This window comes from Vicugna pacos, chromosome 4, assembly GCF_048564905.1.
Source record: "Vicugna pacos chromosome 4, VicPac4, whole genome shotgun sequence".
NCBI lineage: Eukaryota > Metazoa > Chordata > Mammalia > Artiodactyla > Camelidae > Vicugna > Vicugna pacos.
In genome coordinates this window covers 31,006,945-31,028,555 of record NC_132990.1, presented here as the reverse complement: position 1 = coordinate 31,028,555, position 21,611 = coordinate 31,006,945, and the positions used below count along the sequence as shown (strand labels likewise).

General features: G+C 37.3%; 1 protein-coding gene across 4 annotated transcripts in view; it reads left to right on the top strand.

The window, feature by feature from the left end:
• KDM4C (lysine demethylase 4C) overlaps positions 1-21,611 on the top strand; it is a 360,071-nt gene that overhangs the window by 249,575 nt on the left and 88,885 nt on the right. For 3 of the 4 annotated variants that reach the window (XM_031676953.2, XM_015242581.3, XM_072959464.1), the window contains 2 exons: positions 2,866-2,921; positions 5,102-5,210. In XM_031676953.2, coding sequence (XP_031532813.2) covers positions 2,866-2,921; positions 5,102-5,210 — 165 coding nt within the window. The remainder of the gene's footprint in view (positions 1-2,865; positions 2,922-5,101; positions 5,211-21,611) is intronic. The other variant, XR_012071960.1, reaches the window with a different exon arrangement.

Below are 21,611 nucleotides of genomic sequence, written 5' to 3'. Positions count from 1 at the left end.
AAATTCATATGGAGAGTGTACTCTCTACTGGGCATAGTAATAGACAAAGAGTCACCTAACTTATATTCTCACAGCACTCATTGAGTTAACAGTTTAGTGAGCACAGCAGAAAGAATTCCACAACTGGCTAACAAGAGAAAGGAGAGGGAAGCAACTGGGCCAGGGGGTTATGAGAGCCCTCTTTGAGGGATTAACATTTAGCTTGAGATGTCAAGGATGTGTTCAGTTTAATAAAGAATGGAGCCGTATGTGTCTGGTATGTTGGGGGCAGAAGGGATCTATGAGAGACCATAGGGTGTCTGAGCATGGAGAGTATAACAGAGTGAGGGTGGACAAGGTTGAGGCCCCATGATCCTGGCCCTTCTAGGCCACATTAAGCGTCCAGAAGCATTCACACCCACTCTGGTGGGTTCCACATTGACTGTGGGGTGGCTGTTGCAGTCGTCTGGGTTGATGAAGGGTGCTGGGGATGTCAACTAAGGTGACAGCAGTGATGATGGAGAGAAGAGGGCAGATTTGGAGGTGAGATTGACAGAATTCAATTGGTTGGATTTGGGATGAGAAGAAAATTGTCTTCTAGCATGAGCCTGAGTTGCTGGTTGATGCTTCTGGGAAACTGAAGGAGTACAGGCTTGGGAGGAAGACATAGTTTTGCATGTGTGTTTGAGATGCCTGAGGAACTGTCAGTCAGACATCTCAGGTAATAAATATTTGAGTCCCTGGCCTTTTGGGAATCAGGGTAGTAGATCAGATGCCCAGCAAACAGATGTGGAGAGAGAAGTGAATAGAACCTACTACAGAAATTACAGGGTTTCAGGAGCGTGAAAGAGATGCCTGTTAAAGGAAGCTGAGGATCAACTCGAGACAGAGAACTGTGAGCAGAGTGTTGGTTCATAGAAACCACAGGGAGAAACTGTTTCAGGCACAGGCAATAATGTTGAATGCTGCTAAGAGGTCAGGCGAACCAAGGACTTGGAATTTAGATTTTGTGACATAGAGGTGGCTGGTGACCCTGGAAAGAACAAGTTTCATACTGTGGTAGGTGGGAGTCTTCTCAACTCCACTGAACATCTTGAGTCTTCAGATTCCACTTCAGAGGTTGCTTTCCTCCTATTGTGGTCATGCTCCGCAGCATGTGTGCCTGTTCATGATCCTCATCAGTGCTTCGAAGCAGCCTCCATGCTGATTTGCTGTATTTAACTCTGCTAACTTGTCCCTTTAGGCTTCTCACTACTGGCTTCATTAATCAGACAGCTAATTCTCTCAGTGTCTGCGCTCCTCAAAGTCCACAAGTCTCCTTCTCTTCATTTCCACTTCAATAGTAGCATCTTGTTCTATTCAGTGAAAACATTTGACCTTGTGTTTTGTTTTCATTTTCATCCTCTCTTTCTCTGTAGAACATGTGTTAAATTACTGGAAAAATACTTAAAGTCAGTAACCTTTTATAAAATAGTTATGGAATAACTTGGATATTATTGAATAATTTGAATTATTGGATTTCTCATTTTCAGTATTTGTACTGTGAAATCTCTGTTCATTGTGCTTCATCAAAACCTGTTATTTCAAAGGCCTCTGGAATATGGCTTTGCTATAGAGTATTCTCCATCAGGTTATCTCCTTGAAGTGGGTTTATAAGGGATTCACATGGATATATACGGGGCAGCCTTTGCTATTCTGACCCTTTAATAATCACCTAGGAAGTTTCAGATAGATATGCAGAGACTTTCCAGACATGTAAAACCGTTGATTTTTTTCATTGTTTTGTCTTCTTTTCTGCCTATTAAGAGTTTACAAATATGTTGATTCTCCTCACTTGTTTTGGTGTTCTCAGAAAAATAACAGCTATGGAGTTTGACACCTCATTATTAATAGTACAGAAGTTAGAGGGATTCCCTGTAAAGCTGGACAAAACTGTCAAAATCATTTAAGGGAGATCATCTTGGAGAACAGATAAAGAAATTTTATGTATAAAACTTGGAGAAAAAAACACTATATAACATGTAACTATTGAAAAAAATCTGTTAGTTCAATAAATTAGGAGAACATGTGAGGCTGAAAATAAAAAAAGTTACTTAGGTATTTAATTAAAAATTCTAAGTCAACAAAAGGCAATGCATTGCTTTCTGGCCCTGTTTTCTCATGGACTTTTTAAATTATAGTGAGAAGTGATGAATAAATACTTCTAGTAATCTATGTTTGTAGTAAAGGAAATCGTCTTGGAGTGAAAAAGTCCGTGCCAACCTAAGACACATAAAATGCCCCAAATATAAACTTAACGGGGTGAAGAGAAAGGAAAAGATTTTATTGCACTATTTTCTGGGGCTGGGAAGCCTAGGTTTATCAGAACACTTTTTCCAACACTACTTGCCCACATGAAGGACCCAAATGAAAGTTTTGTGAAGAGTGTCTTTTAAAAAGAACTTGTCACTTATCTGTATATTGGAACGAAGCCTGCCAATACTCCTTTTTTTCACCATCCTGTATGCATGCTGGAACGTGCATCACACATGCGGCGCCCAGTTGTTTGTGTATTTCTCTGTTCTGGAACTCTAGTACATACCTCTCCAGCTACTGATCTCTGTGTGTCACAGCGTTCCCCCAGTGATGGCAACTGAACATGGTCCCAGGATAAAGACCATCCCTCTAGGAGATACACACACCGAGAACATTTTTGGGTGTCCCCTCACCTTCCCGCCTCTCTTTTTCCTTTCCCCTCTTGAATTGCTTAGAGATGGGCCTTCATGAAGTTCTGGATGGTTTTAATTTTAAAATTAAAAAAAAATAGAATTTATGGGGATATCTAGAGAAACAGTAATGGCTTTTATTATATGGATCTAATAATTGCATGGTATTTTTGTGCCCTAGGAGTGCTGTCTCTGCAATTTGAGAGGGGGTGCTCTTAAGGAAACTAAGAACAACAAGTAAGTAATGCATTAATTCTGTTGGGTTTCATTGTTCCCTTCTCCTCTCTAGAATGTTGAACCTCTGGGTGATGGTTTGATTTATCTTTCATTACTGTACACATTGTTCCAAAGCTTTTGTTGCTCAGATTTGAGGCTGGGACTCTGTGTTTCTCTAGAGACCATTACTGACAGCACGTTCACCTTTGCTGAACAAACATGTTCCAAGTCTGGACTTCTGTTGTGTGTTTTTGACACTGAGAGGAGTAACCTCTCTTTTACTGACAGAATTTGAAGAAAGCCCATGTCCTCTAGGTGCCACTGGAATCCTAGTGTTTAATATGATGAGTCCTGTTGTCGCAATAAAAATAGAATGTGCCTGAAAACGGTAAAAGCTGTTATCTTCAGATAAATAAGATTGATTTTAATCATAATATTAAAACAAAACCATGTACTTTTAACACCAGCAAATTAATAAGAAAGCATGTGTATTAAAATAGAAACACAGGAAGAGAAGATTGATTTTATGATATAAAAGGGACAGTTGGAGAATATGAAGAGAGATATAAGTGAACAGAAAAGTATTCTTGTTTCTATGGTAGTTGTTGAAATACACTTTTGTGTGAATTTTATTTTTATGACCCGACCGAGTTTAATATTTTAAATGGGGCCAAAGCAAATTATAGATTCCTATGGAAATAGAAACATGTAGAAATGGTTTATGCAGAGGTTGTATTCTGGCACTTGGCAGCCAGATCCAGTGTTTTTTGAGTGACACACATTTTATGTGAATTCAAATTTTAAAAGTTGAGAGATCCTATATAAAATCCAGATTTTCATCTTTACTTGATAAATGATTATGCATCTCTATGACAATAATAAGTTGGGATCAGATCCTGGCCTACATGAGGCAGCGCTCCCCGGGTTACTGTGATTTACCAGTGTATGTGTATTTGCTTGACTCCTGCCTGGCCCCATGGGCGCTGGATGTGGGGCCTGCGGTGTCATGTCACAATGGAGCTGACATAATGATGTGCATGTGCACGTTTTTCATCGCTTATAAGAAAGAGCAAAGGCATTTGTCCCTCCTGCGTTGATAAAGTTTAGTCTAAGAAACTATATTTGCTTAATTTTGGATCTTCTTTCCCAGTCTTAGTTCTTGTGATTGGCACTGTGCTAAAAAGTGTTCACTAGTTTGAGGATGTTAAACAGGTCATGCAGACTACGGGCCGATTTAGGCAGTTCCTATAAAGGCAGAGGTGATAAGAACTTCCCTTCCTCCCCTTAGGCTAGGCCAGAAAGAAGTAGTGTTTGCTATAGAACTATAGAATTTGGATATGAAGGAATGTATTTGGATGTGAAGGAATGCCCTCATAGGGTTAACCCTTGCCCTCTTTCCTGTGGTCCTTAAAGGCAGGATGGAGTCTTGTGCTATTTGGGTGAAACAATATCCTTTGACTTAAAAATAGGTTGATGAATTTGATAATTCTTTCAAAATCTCTTTAAACCTCAAGAGTCTTTATACTTATTTGAGGCATAACATTTATGAGACGCATATAGTTTTAATGAGGACGTTGTCATTTTCCTGGAGTAATTCAGAATTTGGAGAGAGATATACTAGGTTTTAAGTAGGAAACAAGGGAACAAGCTAAATTTCATTTCTCCTTATCTCTGGGTTCCTTCAATTATAGTAGGGTTGCAAGGAGAAACTAATTAAAGGCTCAGTCAGTATTAATTCTTTTGGAAAACTTTTTCTGTTTGTTCTCTTTTGCTTCATGACATTTGTATTACGTAAAAAGATTATGTGGTATACCCAGTTTATACTTTTTATTAATTAAACTAATCTTTTGCCACGTAATAATTAGCTTAAGTGTGTTAAAAACCTCTGTATTTCAGTATCGAATGAAATAGCAGACCTGCATTTCAGCATCTGCAGACCGTGCAGACCTGTGTACCTGTAATGATGGGGTTCTTTGACCTTCACTTAGTTCATGTCACAGTGCTGCAGGTGTGGTGCTCAATCTATCCAGGTATCTTCCAGTAGGTTTGAAATTTACAGAATCTGTGATGGGTTTAGGCTTTGGGCTTTCTTTCTCATCTGTGTGTTTCCCGTCCATGAGAATTGCCATATCGCCTGGTGGAAGTATGGGATAAGTAAGTCTAGGGAACATTTGTTTATGCTTGTGTCTCCTTTCCTGTAGGTGGGCCCATGTCATGTGCGCCGTTGCTGTCCCAGAAGTCCGATTCACTAATGTCCCAGAAAGGACACAGATAGATGTAGGCAGAATACCTTTACAGAGGTTAAAATTGGTGAGTGGCAAAGCTTCTTTTTTTCTCATAAATTAGTGTTAATTTCAAGTTCTGAATATTTCTATTTATGCACACATTCCCAAGGGTAATTTTTCTTCTAGCTTCATTTTTCTTATTCTACCTTTTTTCCCCTCTTCAGCCTAAATTTACTTATCTGTATGTATTCTTTTTCTGTTATATTGTAAGCATGCATGTAACCTTCTTCAACTTCTGTTTGCAATGAGGGAAAGAAGTACTGCATTTCCTGGATTAATGTGAATTTTCAAACTATAAGCTATCCGGTGAAGTTTGTTAGTAATGGACTCGAGCTATCTGATTAGCTCTATTTGAGTTGCCTCATTTTCCTCTCTCTTGCCTTTCTTTGGTTGGTCTTGACCTAGCAAAGTGCATGTAACCTGATTTCATCATCTCTTCACCAAGAAGAGACTTGCAGAGAAATGCAAAAACTTTTATTATTCCCAAAGGATTTTCTCACTTATGGATAGATACAAGTCATTTAAATTTGCCAGGCTCTCTGACTGGTGATCTTCTGACCTGTTTAGAAACTTTCATAAAAATCTTCCCACTGCTTCTCTTCATTAAGAGTATTTTTTTTTTGTTGAAGAGATAGGCTCCTCAACATTGAAGTAACCTTGGCGTCCTGTTAAATTATGATCCAACAAATCATTAGTTTAGGCCCTTATGTTTCATATTTAATGAGAATTTTCCCTAAAGTTCAATTGAATGACCTTAAAATAATACTGGAGCGTGTCTCACACACGGACTTACTACCCTAGAATTTCTTCAGTCCTTGTCATTTCTAATTCAGGGTCTTTCCCTGTTACAGGCAATGAGTTATGACTCTGCACCCGGCTGTTACGTGCTTTGGTACTAGTAGTCTCTCCCCTACCCGGTGCTTTGTCTCTGGACTTCTGTCTCAGGAACTTAGAATCTAGTCTGCTGTCTTTCAGTGAACACTGTTGTTTTCCAGTATAGCTCTGTCAAGAATTTCACATTGCAAGAAACCACGTGGCACTTTGTGGGTCTGACAATCACTGTTGGTAGATATGAGTGGTGGGACCAAGGATGCTCAGGATGTGGTAATGGAAGTTTTGTGAATGAGATGGAAATGAATGGGTCAATTAAGTGGCCCTTTAAAGCCCACAGTGACTATCAGAAGAGTAAGTTTCTTCCAGTCATGGACTTCATAGGAAAGTTTGAAATCTTGTATCTTGGTCACCAATTAAACAAAAAAAAACCACCAATAAGAAACAAACAAAACATATTTGCCGGAATTAGGACTATAAGGCAGGGTATAAAGAAAAATGGTGAGTTTACTACATGGTAAAGAATTTAATGTTTAGCGTGATACATGTTAACACACATCTTATATTTTGATTTTTTTCTGATTCACAAGTAATACATATTTACAAAAATTCAGACACTGCACTTAACAGTCACCTTTGTTTTTCTCTCTTGAATGGTTTAGTGCCCGGCATTACTCATTTAGTGTCCCTTGGAAGGAATGGTCCCTGCTCTGATGCTGCCCTTTAAGGGCCTGGGTGCTGGCTCCTCTGGACTGTGATGCTTCCTTCATGATTTATGTTCCCCGCACCAGCCCCAGAGGGGTGTGAAGAGAACAGTAGGGAGGGATAGCATGGGTCGTTTCGGAGCCATTCAGGAAGTTGTATCCAGAATCTGGAATCTCATGATTGCATCCAAAAGTGGCAATGCTTACTGTTTCCTTCCCACCTTGATTGTGTGTATCCCATAGTCCTTGTAGGATGTTTTTGATCCTTAAACAGCTGGTATTTTTAAAAGAATATGTCTTGATTGAAGTTAAGATCACTGAAAGTCTATTTCAGATGACAATGGAGAGCTCTTTATTGACATATGAATGTCCATGACACATGTTTGAGTGAAAATAGCAGGCTGTAGGTCAGATTTTTTTGTTTTTAATTTGATTTTATATGCATGGAGAGTTTTTTGGAATGATATTTAAAAAAATGCTCACAGTGGTTATCTTAAATGGGAAAAATACAAGGAGAAATTTTATTTTGGGAGAAAAGTAATCATTAAAAAATGCTGTAATAGTTTAGGGGCAATGGCCAGAAGTGTGGATGACTTTTTCGCCAGAAATCCTCAAGGGGACACCATCACTGTTGTGAGTCACCTGCAGTGCAGCGTCCGTGCCCCAGCGTCTTGCTCAGTGCCTCGGTGATTGGACTCAGACAGGATACCTTGGAATAATAGAACTTACAAACGATCACTTGTGTGTGCGGTAGGTGGAATGCACCTTTCCAGGAAATAGGATGCTCTGCCCTGAGCATACAGTCAAGTGGTATGTTCTCCTGACATCAGCATTCTTTTGGAGTTCAATTAATCTAATAAGTGCATGGCTAGCTAGAAGTCAGAGCAGTAGTTTTGTGTGATATTTCATTCAGGCCAACCCAAGTCTAGGCAAATTATTTTACTGTGTCTATTTAGTGAACATTTGTGTGTCTACTAGTGTCAGTTTCAGTCTCTTTTCTGGAGCTGTAGCCAATCCTTTTGTGGGTCTAGACTGTTCACCCACCTTCTTATTCACACAGATGGGGGATATAAGAATTAGCTGTCAGTGTCAATTTATTTCACCAAACAATTATTACTTTACCTTGCCAAATATTTAGTCTAGTTTTTGAGTAAGACATCACTCCTGCCTTACAGCATCTTATCGTCTAGACTGGGCTTAAGTTAACTGTTTGTTGTGAGTGACTATGATGCACATCATAGATTACAGCATCCCTGACCAAATAGGCAATGCCAAAAGGTACAAACTTTAGTTGTAAGATAAATATGTCCTGGGGGTGTAATGTACACCACCATGACCATAGCTAAAACTGTTGTGTGATTTGTAGGAAAGTTCCTAAGGGTAAATACTCTGAGTTCTTATCACAAGGATAATTTTTTTTATTTTTGTTGTATCTATGTGAGAAGATAGATGTTAGCTGAACCTATTGTGGTAACATTTTCTAATATATGTAAATGAAGCCATCATGCTGTATGTCTTAAACTTATATAGTGATGCATATAATAAATAATTTCTTAATAAAACTGGAAAAAAATTAGTAATGTTAGATATCCCCTGGGAGGCAAAATCACCCTCATTTGAGAACCTGCTGGCCTACAGGGAAGACATAATACATAAAGAGAAAATTTCCATTTCTGTCATTTTTAGAAATAAAATATCTTGCTTGAAAGAAGTAAGTTAGAGACTGAGAGAATGGAAATTATTCATTGCTTTTAAAAATAATCCTAGAGAATTGTTTTTAGAAAATAGTTGAGCATCACAGGGGGGATGTGACTAAGCCACAGAGCCTAGCACTACTTCGGAGAGCCTCTGAACACCCATGCAGCACTTGCCCTGTTGACTAAGCATTCTGATCTTGGAACCTGTGGTCAGCTGGAGATTGAAAACTGGAGTGACCTGATGGAGTAGGACAAGCATGCTCATCCCTGTAGCAGCAGCGAGGGAACTCTGAGCCTCTCTCCAGTGCCCACTAGGTGGTGCTGTTGTACCAGTTTCTCACCTACTTGCCCTTAAATCACCTCTCTTTAGCAAGTGCCTAATCGGAGCCCTGCCAGCACTTGTACAGGGTGTGTGTGTGTGAGAGAGAGAGAGATGTGTTGCATTCTGGGGTGCTTTAGCCCAAGGGATGACAGCAGGGAAGAGAAAGTGCTGCTTGGCTGTGCATTCAAAGTGCTGAATTCCCAAGGGCAATTTTTTTTAGTTCAGTTTTTCATTTAGCCATATAAAAAGAGCTGCTTTCCCTTGGGGCAAGTTAGTGTCTTTCTGCATAAGTAATGAGCAACACTAGTAACAGCTACTAACTGCAGAGGCTTAAAGAACAGCTTATGGCAAACATGAGTTTAAAATGTCTTCTAAAGTATGAAAGCTGTGGATAAAAATGGTTATTATTATTAGCAGTCTTTCTAGAATATGGCATACTGGAGTTTATGCAGAGGTATTTGAATATTTTGACAATATTGCTGTTAGTCTTTTATTTATTCATAGGTTCAGCTTGCAGCTTTTGAAATACTTCTCTGTACAATATTTTGTGTAGGAAAATTTTTGTAGAGGATGTAAGAAAGGATTTGTTTATTTAGCAGATTTTTCCTCTTATAATGACCACTGAAAAAAAGAGACAGCAAATGGAAAACAAGTCTTTCAGTGCTCTTCAGTGGATTATGTTGATCCTAAAATAGTGTGTGCTTCGTGAAGACACCTTTATCTCATCCAGCCACCTTGTTTGCTAATATTACGGGTATAGTTTCTACTCATCAGATGATTAAATGGACAACAATGATGGCACTAGAGTCATTTTCAAGACATTGTGTTTTATTTAATTTATTTGACTAACAATTTTAAATACTTTAATAAAATTTATTATTATTTTTAAACTAACTACTGCAAAAATATATTTGGCTATAGTGGTATTTATCCAATTAGTTTTTTTTTCTTTCTCTAACAATGTTTAGCTTTTGTACAGTGTAATTATCTCAGAGGTTACTAAAGTAATTGCTGCCCCATCTCAAAAATGCTACAGGCTGCTATCTAAAAGGACCAGGTTATTAAGCAGAACTGCCCTTTTCCAGGAAAGAAATGGCTGAAAGTTACCTGAATGAGCTGTATGTCCAAAGTCATATTTGAAAGGGAGAACCATTTTCTGTCAGCTCAAGCATTCTCTGATTATTAATGCAGATTCTAGATTACCTAATATTTTTCTTATCTACTCATTTAGAATGAATTCCTTTGCCTCTGAATGACTTTCCAGTTTGGGAAAAGTTATCCTTGTGGCAAGTCCTGTCATTCCCAGCCCCTTTTCCATGTCTCATCCAGAGAACATCTGGGCTTTGGCAGTTGGTAGGAAAAAGAATGAGGAGGATTCTGGGGACATTTCCCACTCCTTCACTTGAATGGTGTGCTCAGGGATAGCCAGTCTAGGGGTTTATATGAAGTCACAGATGACTGGTGTGCTTGAGGACAAAAAGAAAAAAAAATCGCCTCCACGTGGTATAGATACGGAATTTACTCAATTATTTCTTTTTCTTACTTCCTTCTATCTTGTTTTCTCTACTAATATGATTGGTTGGCCATGGTCATAATTGAATCTCTGGAAGAGAAGCAAAATTGTGCAAAAATGGTAAAGCCAAAAAAAGGAAGTAGAGAGATATAAAACATGTATGAAGATAGAATGTCTTTCTAAAACAATTTTGCAATAGAAAAAAATACGATAAAAATTATCAGGAAGAAGAATTAAGGACAGGAATTTGGAGAGGACAGTGTTTTTATAATGTGGTCACACGGAAGACAGCAGTATCATCAGGAAGCAGATCACCAGTCTTCAGATTAGACTATAAAATTTAAGGGAAGAACATTTTGAAATGCCAGCAAAAGGAATAAAGCAACATGAAATGCTGGGATTTGTTATATACTTAACCGTGAATGTCTATTACATGCATCTGTCACTTCTTGTAGATTAATTAAACATCTATGTAATTTATGTAAGTAAAACAACAAGGCAAGTTTGTGGATTGTAAGAAACTTGGAAAATTGCAGCAGACCAAAAATGCAACCATCAGGTTTAAACTTTCTTCCTTTTTGCAGAGGAAGTTCTCAGAAGTGCTGTAAGAACGTATAAATATTAAATTGTATGTATCAAAGCAAATGACATCAGTCTCGCTTGCTGTCATTGCCTAAAGAGCTTGGTGTTGTATGTTGACCACACACCATCCTCACACTGGCATAGATGGTACCTCTGGTTTCTCTGTCTGCAGACATTCCCAGGATTTTACATATAAAACTTATTTCTGCAACCAGATAGAGGGAGAAATGACTTGTGGAATAGCCAAAGATGCCCCCAGGCATTCGATGACCTCCGATTTGTATTTGACAAGTGAACCAGGCACAGGCACAAGTGTTCTCTGAGTGAAGAACATTATTTTGAAAAGGAATTTACACTGCAATGATGACTGAGCTACAAACCTTTCAGTATCTCGCTGAGGCCAACTATTCTGCTTAGAAGCCTCTATACACTTTAAAATTTGTACCTGAAGGCAAATAATAGTGAACTTGAAAACCAAAGATTATAGTTTTGAAAGGTACATCAATTCTGAAAATAGAGTGGTTTCACTGTGGTATTCCAACTGAAAGGCTGAATCAAGGGGAAAAAAAATACATTCAGACTTCCTATTTCTTAAAGCAAGGCACTTGTTATCTTGCTAACTGGCTTATGTTATCAGATGTATTGAATACTAAAAATAGAATTTTTAGAGAGAGAGATGGGGTCTGCCTCTCGTGCTGTAAGATCATTCTGAGTCCTATTTAGTTAATGGTACTGCAGTGTTAGAGAGCAGCTTCGCTTTCTTTTCTAGAGGAAATCGTGGTTGTATTTGACAGAGCCTCTGTTAATGCATTTCGAGAAATGCTAAGACATATTGATTATCTTTCATCACTTTAAAAGAAAAAAAAAGTAGTGTTGTAAAGGCAATTAAAAAGAGCCATTATGTTCCACATTAACTCATGTACTGATTTATTCACGTCTCCAGTTATTTTTAAAGACAAAGAGGAATTCTGAGAAAGTAATAAACATTGACAGTGATGAATAAGTTTATTTAAATGCATTTGAGGAAAAAATTTGCTTGTAATAATAGTGAACTACTGAAGGAGGAATAAGCGATATTACAAATGACATAATTGTGGTGTGGTGTGTGGAATCCTATTGTTTAATATGCCCAATATAAAATTTATAGTATCATTAAGAACATTCTTCTGGATTTCAACATATGATGTCCCCAACTTTGTAAGAATTTTAAATAAGCGTAGTGGTAAAAAAAAAAAAATAAAAGAACATTAGTAGCTGTATAGTACTTAACTGTCAGAATGATTTGCTACAGGGACTAGATCCTATTGCAGGCTGTCAAATTTGTATATTGCTGTAATACCAAACCATAAAATCTTTTGAGAAAAATGGAAAATGTCAGATGGGCATGACTACAAATAATATACTTACTGAAGGCTGTAGATGTCTGTAGGAGAAAATGTGTAAATGCATGAAATGTTATCTTGTTACTATAGATTTTTCTTTATTTGCTGAAAGAACTATGAGGTGAAAGGAAATTGATTGGAGCCTTTAGATTTTTTAGTTTTGAGCTCATCTTTCGTGAGGACTAATTTTAAAACCATTTTTAAATAGATAAGTAGGACTTCAGATAGTTTATGGTTAAAGAGTATTATGAGAGCATAACCATGTTTTTTAGCTGGTGTTGCTGAATGGTCCATTTTTTCCTGGTCTTGTCTGCGTGAGTAGTGATTACTGACGGATTTTTAATTGAGTGAGTGAGCTGAGGTCGAGGGTCCAGAGATGGGATCACCCCTTTTATGCCAACTTTGACTGGGTCAGTACCAACAAAAACGCTTACCAAACTGAAGCAGCTGCTAGATGGCTCTAAACAATCTGTGGGGTTTAGCTTGGTCGACAGTGATTGACAGCAGAGAGGTTCTAGTTTTTCAAAAGGTACAGTCATTGTTGTAAAACAATTGGTTCATTATTATTTGTTTTTCTGATATTTTAGACCCTCAGGAGAGTCTTTTACAACTCAACAAAAAAGTTATAAAATGCTTTATGTATAAAGTGAGAATCTTTTTGTACTTGTAATCAATTTAATGTAAGTTAGCATGGTGTATTTTAGGCATGTTCCCACAATTTTAGTGATGTCATTTTGTAACAGGCGCTCAGAGATACAGATAACTGCTCGGTTTGGATTTATTCATTTAAACATCAAAGGTTCTGTGCATTCATCTGTATTGCCCTTTGGCTCATGCTGTTCTGAGCCTCTGTTACAGTGAGACTGAGTGCGCAGGCCCCAGATTAAGACTGAGTCCTGCGTCCTCCACTTCGGCAACCTTGGCTGTGCAGCTTAACTTCTCTGAACCACGTCTGTGAACCAGGGTACCTGTGGGGATGACATGAGGAAGTGAAGGGCCTGGCATGTAGTTGCCTTCAGAGTTAGTCATTGCTCATGGCTAACATTTGCAGAATGGTTGCTGCATAAATCTCTGCAGACTGCCTTCTGGCCAGTCAGCAGCAGAGCAGATAGATATTTACATATTCATAGGTTCCTGGTGCTTCCTCATTTGTTTATTCATCCTTTTGTTGAATAAATACTTATTTAGAACTTGCCATGTGGTTAGGTGATAGATGTACTTATTTCTGCTTTTATAGATATTACAGAATGATGGCAGTTACTGAAAATTTGGCAATTACAAAGCAGTATGAGAAGATCTATTGTGATAAAAATCCAAACCCAGTGAAGGACCTTACTCGATTTGGGGCATGAGGGTTGGCGGTAGAGGGCTGTAGAAAAGCTTCCTGGAAGAAGCAGTGCCTAACAGTGTCTCACCTGAGACCTGAGGGATGAGAAGAGTTTGCTGGAGGTCAGGTCAGCAGAAGGGTCAGGATGCTCAGTACCCTGGAAGTGGGAGAGAACGGTAAGGTCTAGGAAGTGAGATTTCAGCAGAGCCGGAGCATGAGGTATGAGGAGGAAGAAGTGTGTCTTCAGAAGAGGAAGCCTCTGATTTAGAACCGTGCTGTCGGGTCCAGTAGCCACCGGCCACCTATGGCTATTGAGCATTTGGAATGTGGTTGGTGTTATTGAAGAACTGAACTTTAAATTTTATTTAATTTCAATAAATTTTCAAAACTAGAGCAGCATAAACACATAAAATACAACTATAGTTTTGGTAGGTTCACATTTTATGTTTCAAACACTCTTGAAAATTTAGTGTCCAAATTGGGATGTGCTGTAAGTATAAATACACAGTAGATTTTAAAAACTTAGTATAAAAAAAAGAATGTAAAATATCTCAATAATTTTATATTGGTTACGTGTCAAAATGTAGTATTTTGGGTTTGTTAAGATGTATTATTAACATTAATTTCACCTGTTTCTTTTTTATTGTGGTTATATATATTTAACATAAGACTTAACCCTTTAATCATTTTAGGTGTTCAGTTCAGTGGTGTACAGTGGCATTAAGTTGTTATGCAATCCTCGTGCTCCTCTGTCTCCAGAGCTTTTTCATCTTTCCAAATGGAAGCTCTGTGCTCATTCAGCAGTAACTCCCCGTTCTCCCCTTGTTCATCTGCTTTTTGATGTGGCTTCTAAAAAATCAAAAATCACTTATGTGGCTTGCATTTTACTTGTACTGGACAGTGCTGTCCGAGAGGATTTTGTACTTTGCCCTGAACACACTGAAGAACCTTGAATGCCCATTAAGAAGTGAAAGAATGTGGTCAGATTCGTGTTTCAGAAGGGTATTCTGCTTCTGGTGAGGAGAGTGTATTGAAGAAAGCAGGACTGGAGGCAGGGAGTCATGTGGAAGATGATTTTGACATGAACCCTGCAATGGAGATAAGTGCACTGGTCAGAGGCAGGGTTGGCTTGGACTAGGTGTGGAGGAAACTGGGGTTCTGGCATAAGCAGCTGGGAGGGCAGTCATGCCAAGTACAGGGCTCTTCGGCACTGGAAGGGCAAGGGATTGAGGGGGAGGTACTTTTTGGGCAAACTTTATTTGAGGTCTTGTTGTCCAGGAGAGAGATGTGCCAGAATCCTACTTCTTGGGGGTCTGTAGCTGTTTACCCGCTTGCTCCTAGGTTTTAGGGCTGGAGGCATGTGATGTTCAGTGACTGTTACTGGTCAATAATACAGGGACAACTGCGTTTTGTATGAATGTGAATTAGGTTCCTGGTAATATTATGTCTACCTCTCTACTCTTTCTGAAGTGTACTAGCAGGTGGGACAGAGTCAGCCTTGGGAGTTTCATTTATGTTTTCTCTCAGAGCAAAAGAAATAAAAAACATTGAAAAGGAAAACAAATTATAGAAATGAATTAGTTTGATTTGCAAAATGATGAGCAAGAAGGAAAGTCCAGGGTTCTCATGGAAGATAAATGTGTCCTACAACGAGTGAAAACAGCCTACACAGGGATGTTGTTGCCAAGGCGAGTGGCCACACGTGAAAGGGGATTTGCAGTAAGAATCATGAGGGTTTGCACAGACTCATGAAGAGGTAGTTATTTTAAAAAGGCTTTTAGCTTTAATTTCAGTTTAATTAAATTAATTATTTCAAAAAGACTTAAAAAATTGAAGTATAGTCGGCTCGCAACTTTGTGTTAATTTCTGCTGTACAGCATAGTGGTTCAGTTATATATATATGTGTGTGTGTGTGTATTCCTTTTCATATTCGTTTTCATTATAGGCTATTATAAGATATTGAATGTAGTTCACTGTGCTATACAGTAGGACCTGATTGTTTATCTATTTTATGTAGAGTAGTTAATATCTGCAAATCCTGAACTCCTAATTTATCCCTCCACCCCCTTTTCCCCTGGTAACCATAAGTTTGTTTTCTATGTCTGTCTGTTTTGTAAGAGTTCATTTGTGTCATTTTTTTTTTAGATTTCACATGTAAGTGGTATCATACAGTATTTTTCTTTCTCTTTCTGGCTTACTTCATTTAGTGTGATGATCTCCAGGTCCATCCATGTTGCTATAGCAGGTTAATTTTAGTTAAAAATTATCTTTTCACTTAGTTTTTGAGAGAAAACTGCTTTTAAGATAAATTCTTAAATTGTGTGTTTTTTCTTTTCAGAATATAAAACATATTCCATCTTTCTTCAGAAAGAAAATATTTTATACTTTAAATAAATGGAAAAATAGTTAAATTGACCACTTTTTATTATAAAATTAGTGCTTAAGGTTAATTAAAACTTCCAAGTTCTTTTTCTTAGAGCCATCTGTTGCTCATAATTGATTTTTTAAAAATTCATCAATTTTAAACACTTATTTCTTTGGACAAAGCAAAAAAAATATTGTGAAATCTTTTCACTAAATAACATTTATTTTTCAGTAAAAAGAATCATGACATCCTGGCAAAGGTATAATTTTAACAGACTAATGAGCTTTCTGACCAGAGCCGACTGAGCCTCTTCTGATTTTTACAATGATGAATTGACTGTGTCAAAATTTGCAATCTAGTCTGGTGAAATATTTTACTATGAAAGTTTAATTCTCATTTTTTATTTATGAAAGCACTGGTAGTGTCACAGCAGCTTATAATATGCTGGCCATTTGGTATGATTTATTTCAATGAGTGTCACTTGTTGATGTGTTTAGTGATTGTTGACCCATATTTAATTCTAAAAACTCTAAGTGGTGTGAAATGTAATAAGTCAGCCACTATAGTTTTAAAAAACTAGAAAAAGCACGACTTGATCCCCAGGTCTGTTCAGTGGTCTTTTCCTAGCTTCAGTGCTGTCACAGCTCTGTATTTGACAGCTGTTGATTTGAGGGCACTGAATGAGTAACAGCTTTCTTTACAATCGTGGGGATCTACTTAGGATAATTTCTACCACAAAACATATACTTGAAACTGTAATCAAGTCATCTTTCATTACATAATTTGCAGATTCCAGCGTGTCATTTAAAGGTTTTGAGGAAAATTGTGGGATAAAGAGCACTTCTTTCATTCATTTATCAATCTTTTATTCAGTAAATACTTGGGGAGCTGATCCTAGTGTTTGGTGCTTGGTGACAGCTGGCTGGCATCCCTGGGTCATCCCTCCCGTGAGGTTTACCTCCTGGAAGGATTTAGACATAGATCGTCCAAGGACGTCATTAGTTCTTCTGGTAGTTTTGGAAGGCAGAAGGTAAGGGCTGGATTAAAGCATTCTTCTAAGGCATTTCTTCACAAAGAGATGTATTAAGCATTACTGTTGCCTAATATCAGGATATTTATCTAGTGTAGATAGTGTCTAACAGATACACAAAAATATCAGAGGAGAACATTTTTTTCAGATATTATGAAATTAGTTTGAAATCATTTTAGAAATAATAAAAAAATTTTTAAAAAAGTTAAGTAGTGGCAAGTTAACATAAAATTTCAAATTCATAGCTCACAACAAAGTGAAATATCTTATGAATAATGAAACATTCATAATAATAAACTGTTCTTCATAATACATACTGTTTTAAATACCACAATATTTTTTTAATGAATTGAGGTATTATGTTGTTGTTAGTTTTAAAGTACACAGTAAAAAGCATAAACTCAGTGTACTACAGAAATTTTCTTTAAAATATATCTAGGAAGAAGCCATCTAGAGGCAATTATCCTTTGATATTATCCCTTTCGTATGTTTTTCAAAACAATTCATAAATGCTTTTCAAATAATAATGCAACATTACAGAAGATTGCAGTTGGCAGGGCAATGCAGAAGTAAGGGTAGGGGATCAGGGACCCAAATCTTTTTAGAAAGAACAAATAAATTTAAATACTTTTAACTCTTAGATACTATTTCTCCAAAAATCCTTTTTTATAATTAGAACATGAAGAAGCCAGCAATGTGAAAAATCACTCTTTTTCCTGGCAGGCCCAGCAGCTAATATATGTGCATTTTCAGGCTTCTCATTTTGACAGGGGCAATCACCATTTAATTTCAAAATTCCATTTATCTTAGTGATAGCCTTAGAGCTATTGAGTCTCCCTTTGCTGTCCTTGACAGTATTACTGTTTCTGCGCCCTTTGCCACATGCTGATTTGGGGAGCCCTGTCCTGCAGCCACGGCACCTAACACACCGCACTGTACATTCTGCATAGATAAGACACGACAGCCTTTTAACCTCAACTTGCCGTGCGCTCAGAAGGTGACAGCCCACCTATACTGGGGAAGGCAAACAAGCAAGCCTGATGTGTTCATCTTAATCACATTCTATTTCTCCCAGAGACGTTCCGAGAAAATGACAGGCCGAGCTGAGAGTTCAGGTTATCAGCCTGAGACACACAAGGCGCAGGGCATCTCCATAGCAGATAAGGCTGAACTGTACTGTTGAACTGTGACTTGTTTATTTAATGTTCAAATTTTAATATATAAATCATATAAGGCTCTTGGTTCTTATTTTTAAATTTTATTTTCAGAGACCTGTAGTTTTAGTTATAAAAGCAACATGCTTGTTGTCAATTTTGTTTTTTAATACTGAAGTGTATAAAATACAAACTGAAATCATCTCTACCTTCATACCATTCCACAGAAGTCATCACGTTTAGCCTAAGGAAGTAATGATTCCTGACTTTTTTCTATGGAGAAAACTGCTTGGAAAGATATAGTGCTTTATCATATTGTGTTATAATTAAGAGAGTGTTTCAGTCGCATACTATATACGTATGATAATCAGACACATATACGTAAGTCTTTTTTATAAGAATATCAACCTTCTCTTAAGGGTAGTCAGGTTTTTCCTTTCCTTTGGTCTTCCTATCAACCTACCAACATTCATGATATTTCACACACCTTTGTTTATTTCACTGGCTCAGAAATTTTTCAGGCTGCATTTTTAAAGTTTCTTTTAAGTTTAAGTAGAACTTAATCACTTGTATTGCATAAAGGTAGGTCTGACTGGACCTCTGCTGTACCATTTGGTGCAAGTGTAAAAGCATTTGAATGTGATAAAAAAGCATCCGAGTGCTGGGGTCTAACAACCTGGGTTCGCATGTCAGCTCTGCCACCTCCCAGTTATTTGAGAATATGTCATCCTCCTTGGAAGTCTGTCCTTCATTTTCATGACAGCTGTTCTTGGTATTCCTTCTTTCTCTTTGGTCTCTTGGTCTCAGGTTTCTTTGCCGACTCCTCTTCCTCTGTCTCCTGAATGTTACGTTCCCCCAGTTTCTATCTGAAACTCTTTTCTCACTCTTTACATTTTCAGTAAGAGTTTGTAAAATTGGAATCACAATAATAGTACCTTCTATTGTTGTTGTGAGTGTCAAATAAGGTAGGGCATCTACAGTACTTCACCCAGTACCTGGCCATGATTAGTGCTCAATAAACATTCCTTCTTATTGGTTTTTGGTTTTGTTTTTGTTTTAAAAATCATACTTTCTTTTTTTCCCCGTTTTATTGAGATATAATTGACACACAGTGCTGTATACTTTTGTGGGGAGGTAATTAGATTTTCATTCGGTTTTTTTAAAGGAAGTACTGGGGATTGAACCCAGGACTTTATGCTTACTAGGTGAGCACTCTACCACTAAGCTATACTCTCCCCACTCCTTCTTATTGTTTTTTTATTATGAGTATATTACCTTAGTAATACCATTACTGTAACAACATTATATGAAAATAAAATAGCAATATTTATGTAGTTTATAAATTTATGAATAAATGTCATTAACTTTGCTTTTAAGTTTACTTTTATCACTTGAAACAGATTTTCTCATACATAAAATATTATAAATAATTAAGTACTAGTAAAGTTCATGCTTATTTAATTTAAAAAACTCTTGATTTTTAAATAATTACAGATTAACAAGAAATTGTGAAGATAGTATAAAGACTCTTGTGTGCCCTTCACCCAGTTTCCCTATTGGTAACATCTTACATAACTTATAGTACAATAGCAAAAACAGACATACACTATGTGCATTTAGTTCTATGCAATTTTGTCACATTTATAGCTATCATTTTATTACAAGGAAATGTAGTTCTGTGGAAATGGTTAAAAGGGAGGTAAAGCAAAATTAATAGCAATGTGTTGTGGTTTATGGCATATGTAAAAGTAAGAAGAACTCTTGATACTTGACATAAAACAACTCTATTAAAATTGTGCAAAAATTTGATCTTACACTTCATCAGAGGACAGAATGCTTGATGACATTATCCATTGGATAAAGCGAGTGAAACAATGCAATGCCACCACACATCCATGGAAAGTTAAAATCAATAAAAACTGACAATACTGAGCAGTGATGCTCATGTGTAGCAACTGGAACCCCCCCTTCCCTGCTGGTGGGAATGCAAAATGGTACAGCCCTGTTGGGAAACAGTCTGGCAGTTTCTTATTAAATTGAACATGCAATTTACCATACCATCCAGCAATCCCACTCCTAAGAGTCTATTTAAGGAATGAAAATGTGTGTTCATACAAAATCTGTAAGTAATAGTTATGGTGGCTTTGTTCATAATCAGCAAAATCTGGAAACAACCCAGTGAGAATGAATTAACAAACCATGGTACATCCATACAATGTATTACTTCTCAGCATCATGACGGAACAAACTACTGATACCATTAACATGAGTGGCTTAAATGCATTATGCTACTTGAAACAAGCCTGACTCAAAAGGCTCAACACTGTGCAGTTCCATTCATGTTGCACTCTGGAGAAAAATTAACTTTTAAGGACCAGAAACGAGATTAGTGCCAGGGACTGTGCTGGGTGGACAGGTTAATTGCAGAGGGCACGAGGGAATGTTTTCTGCTGGTGGAATTGTTGTGTATCTTTTTTTTTTTTCTTTTTTTTTTTTTTCAGATTTAGTGGAGGTACTGGGGATTGAACTCAGGACCTCATGTGTGCTAAGCACTCACTACCACTGAGCTATACCCAGCCCCTGAATTGTTGTAGACGTTGATTGTGCTGGCATTTGCATGACTATTCTTTCATCAAAATATATTGAAGTGCACACATTAAAGTGTGACTTTTATTCTATGTTAATTACATTGCAATTAAAACATTAAGTATAAAACCATATTTTAAATGTTAGTAGATTAACTGTGGGAACAAATGATGGCTCAGTAGTACAGGGAAAGGGGAAATGTGGTGAAGAAAGATGGGAGGAGAGGAAGTGAAGGAAAGAATGTGGATGACATAGAAAGGAGAATGTTCTGGGAAGTGAGAACTTGAGTCCATGACTTGCCTGCATCCTCCTGTGGACGTTCACATCTTCCACTCAGAAGGCTTTTCACATAGATCTCCCTCCATTCAGAAAGTTCTGACATCAGGTAGCTATTTCCATAGCTGAAATCTTTCTGCCAAAAGCGTTCCCAAGAAAGGGTTTAACTTTAGTTTCTCCTGCTTCATCATAATAATCATTATCTCATTGAAGATTAAATGAGATATTTGTTGCGTTAGCACAATGGCTGGCACTGAATAAGTTTCAATACTTAACTGTCATGAAGTGATGATGTCAACTTTTATTTAATAGGTGAGAAATCAGAGATATAAAGTGGTTATGTTTTATAGATAATAATTGAAGAACCATGATAAACCTGGCCTCCTGACCTAAATCCCGTGCTCTTTGCTACTAAATTATATTCACCTTTGAGTCAGGAAGCTTTCTGATCTTCTCAAAGGCTGAAAGCAGACACTATTGTGCAGAAGTTAGTCGTGTCCAGTATTTTCTATGAAAACCATTGTCTCAATTCAGATATACAATCTGGTTTTTATATTGTTTTGCTTTCCATTTCAGAGGAATTAAATGTGTGCAGTACTATAAAATGATGTCTGGGTTATTTAAGTCCTTGGCAGAAATAGGTTGCAAGAGAATGGA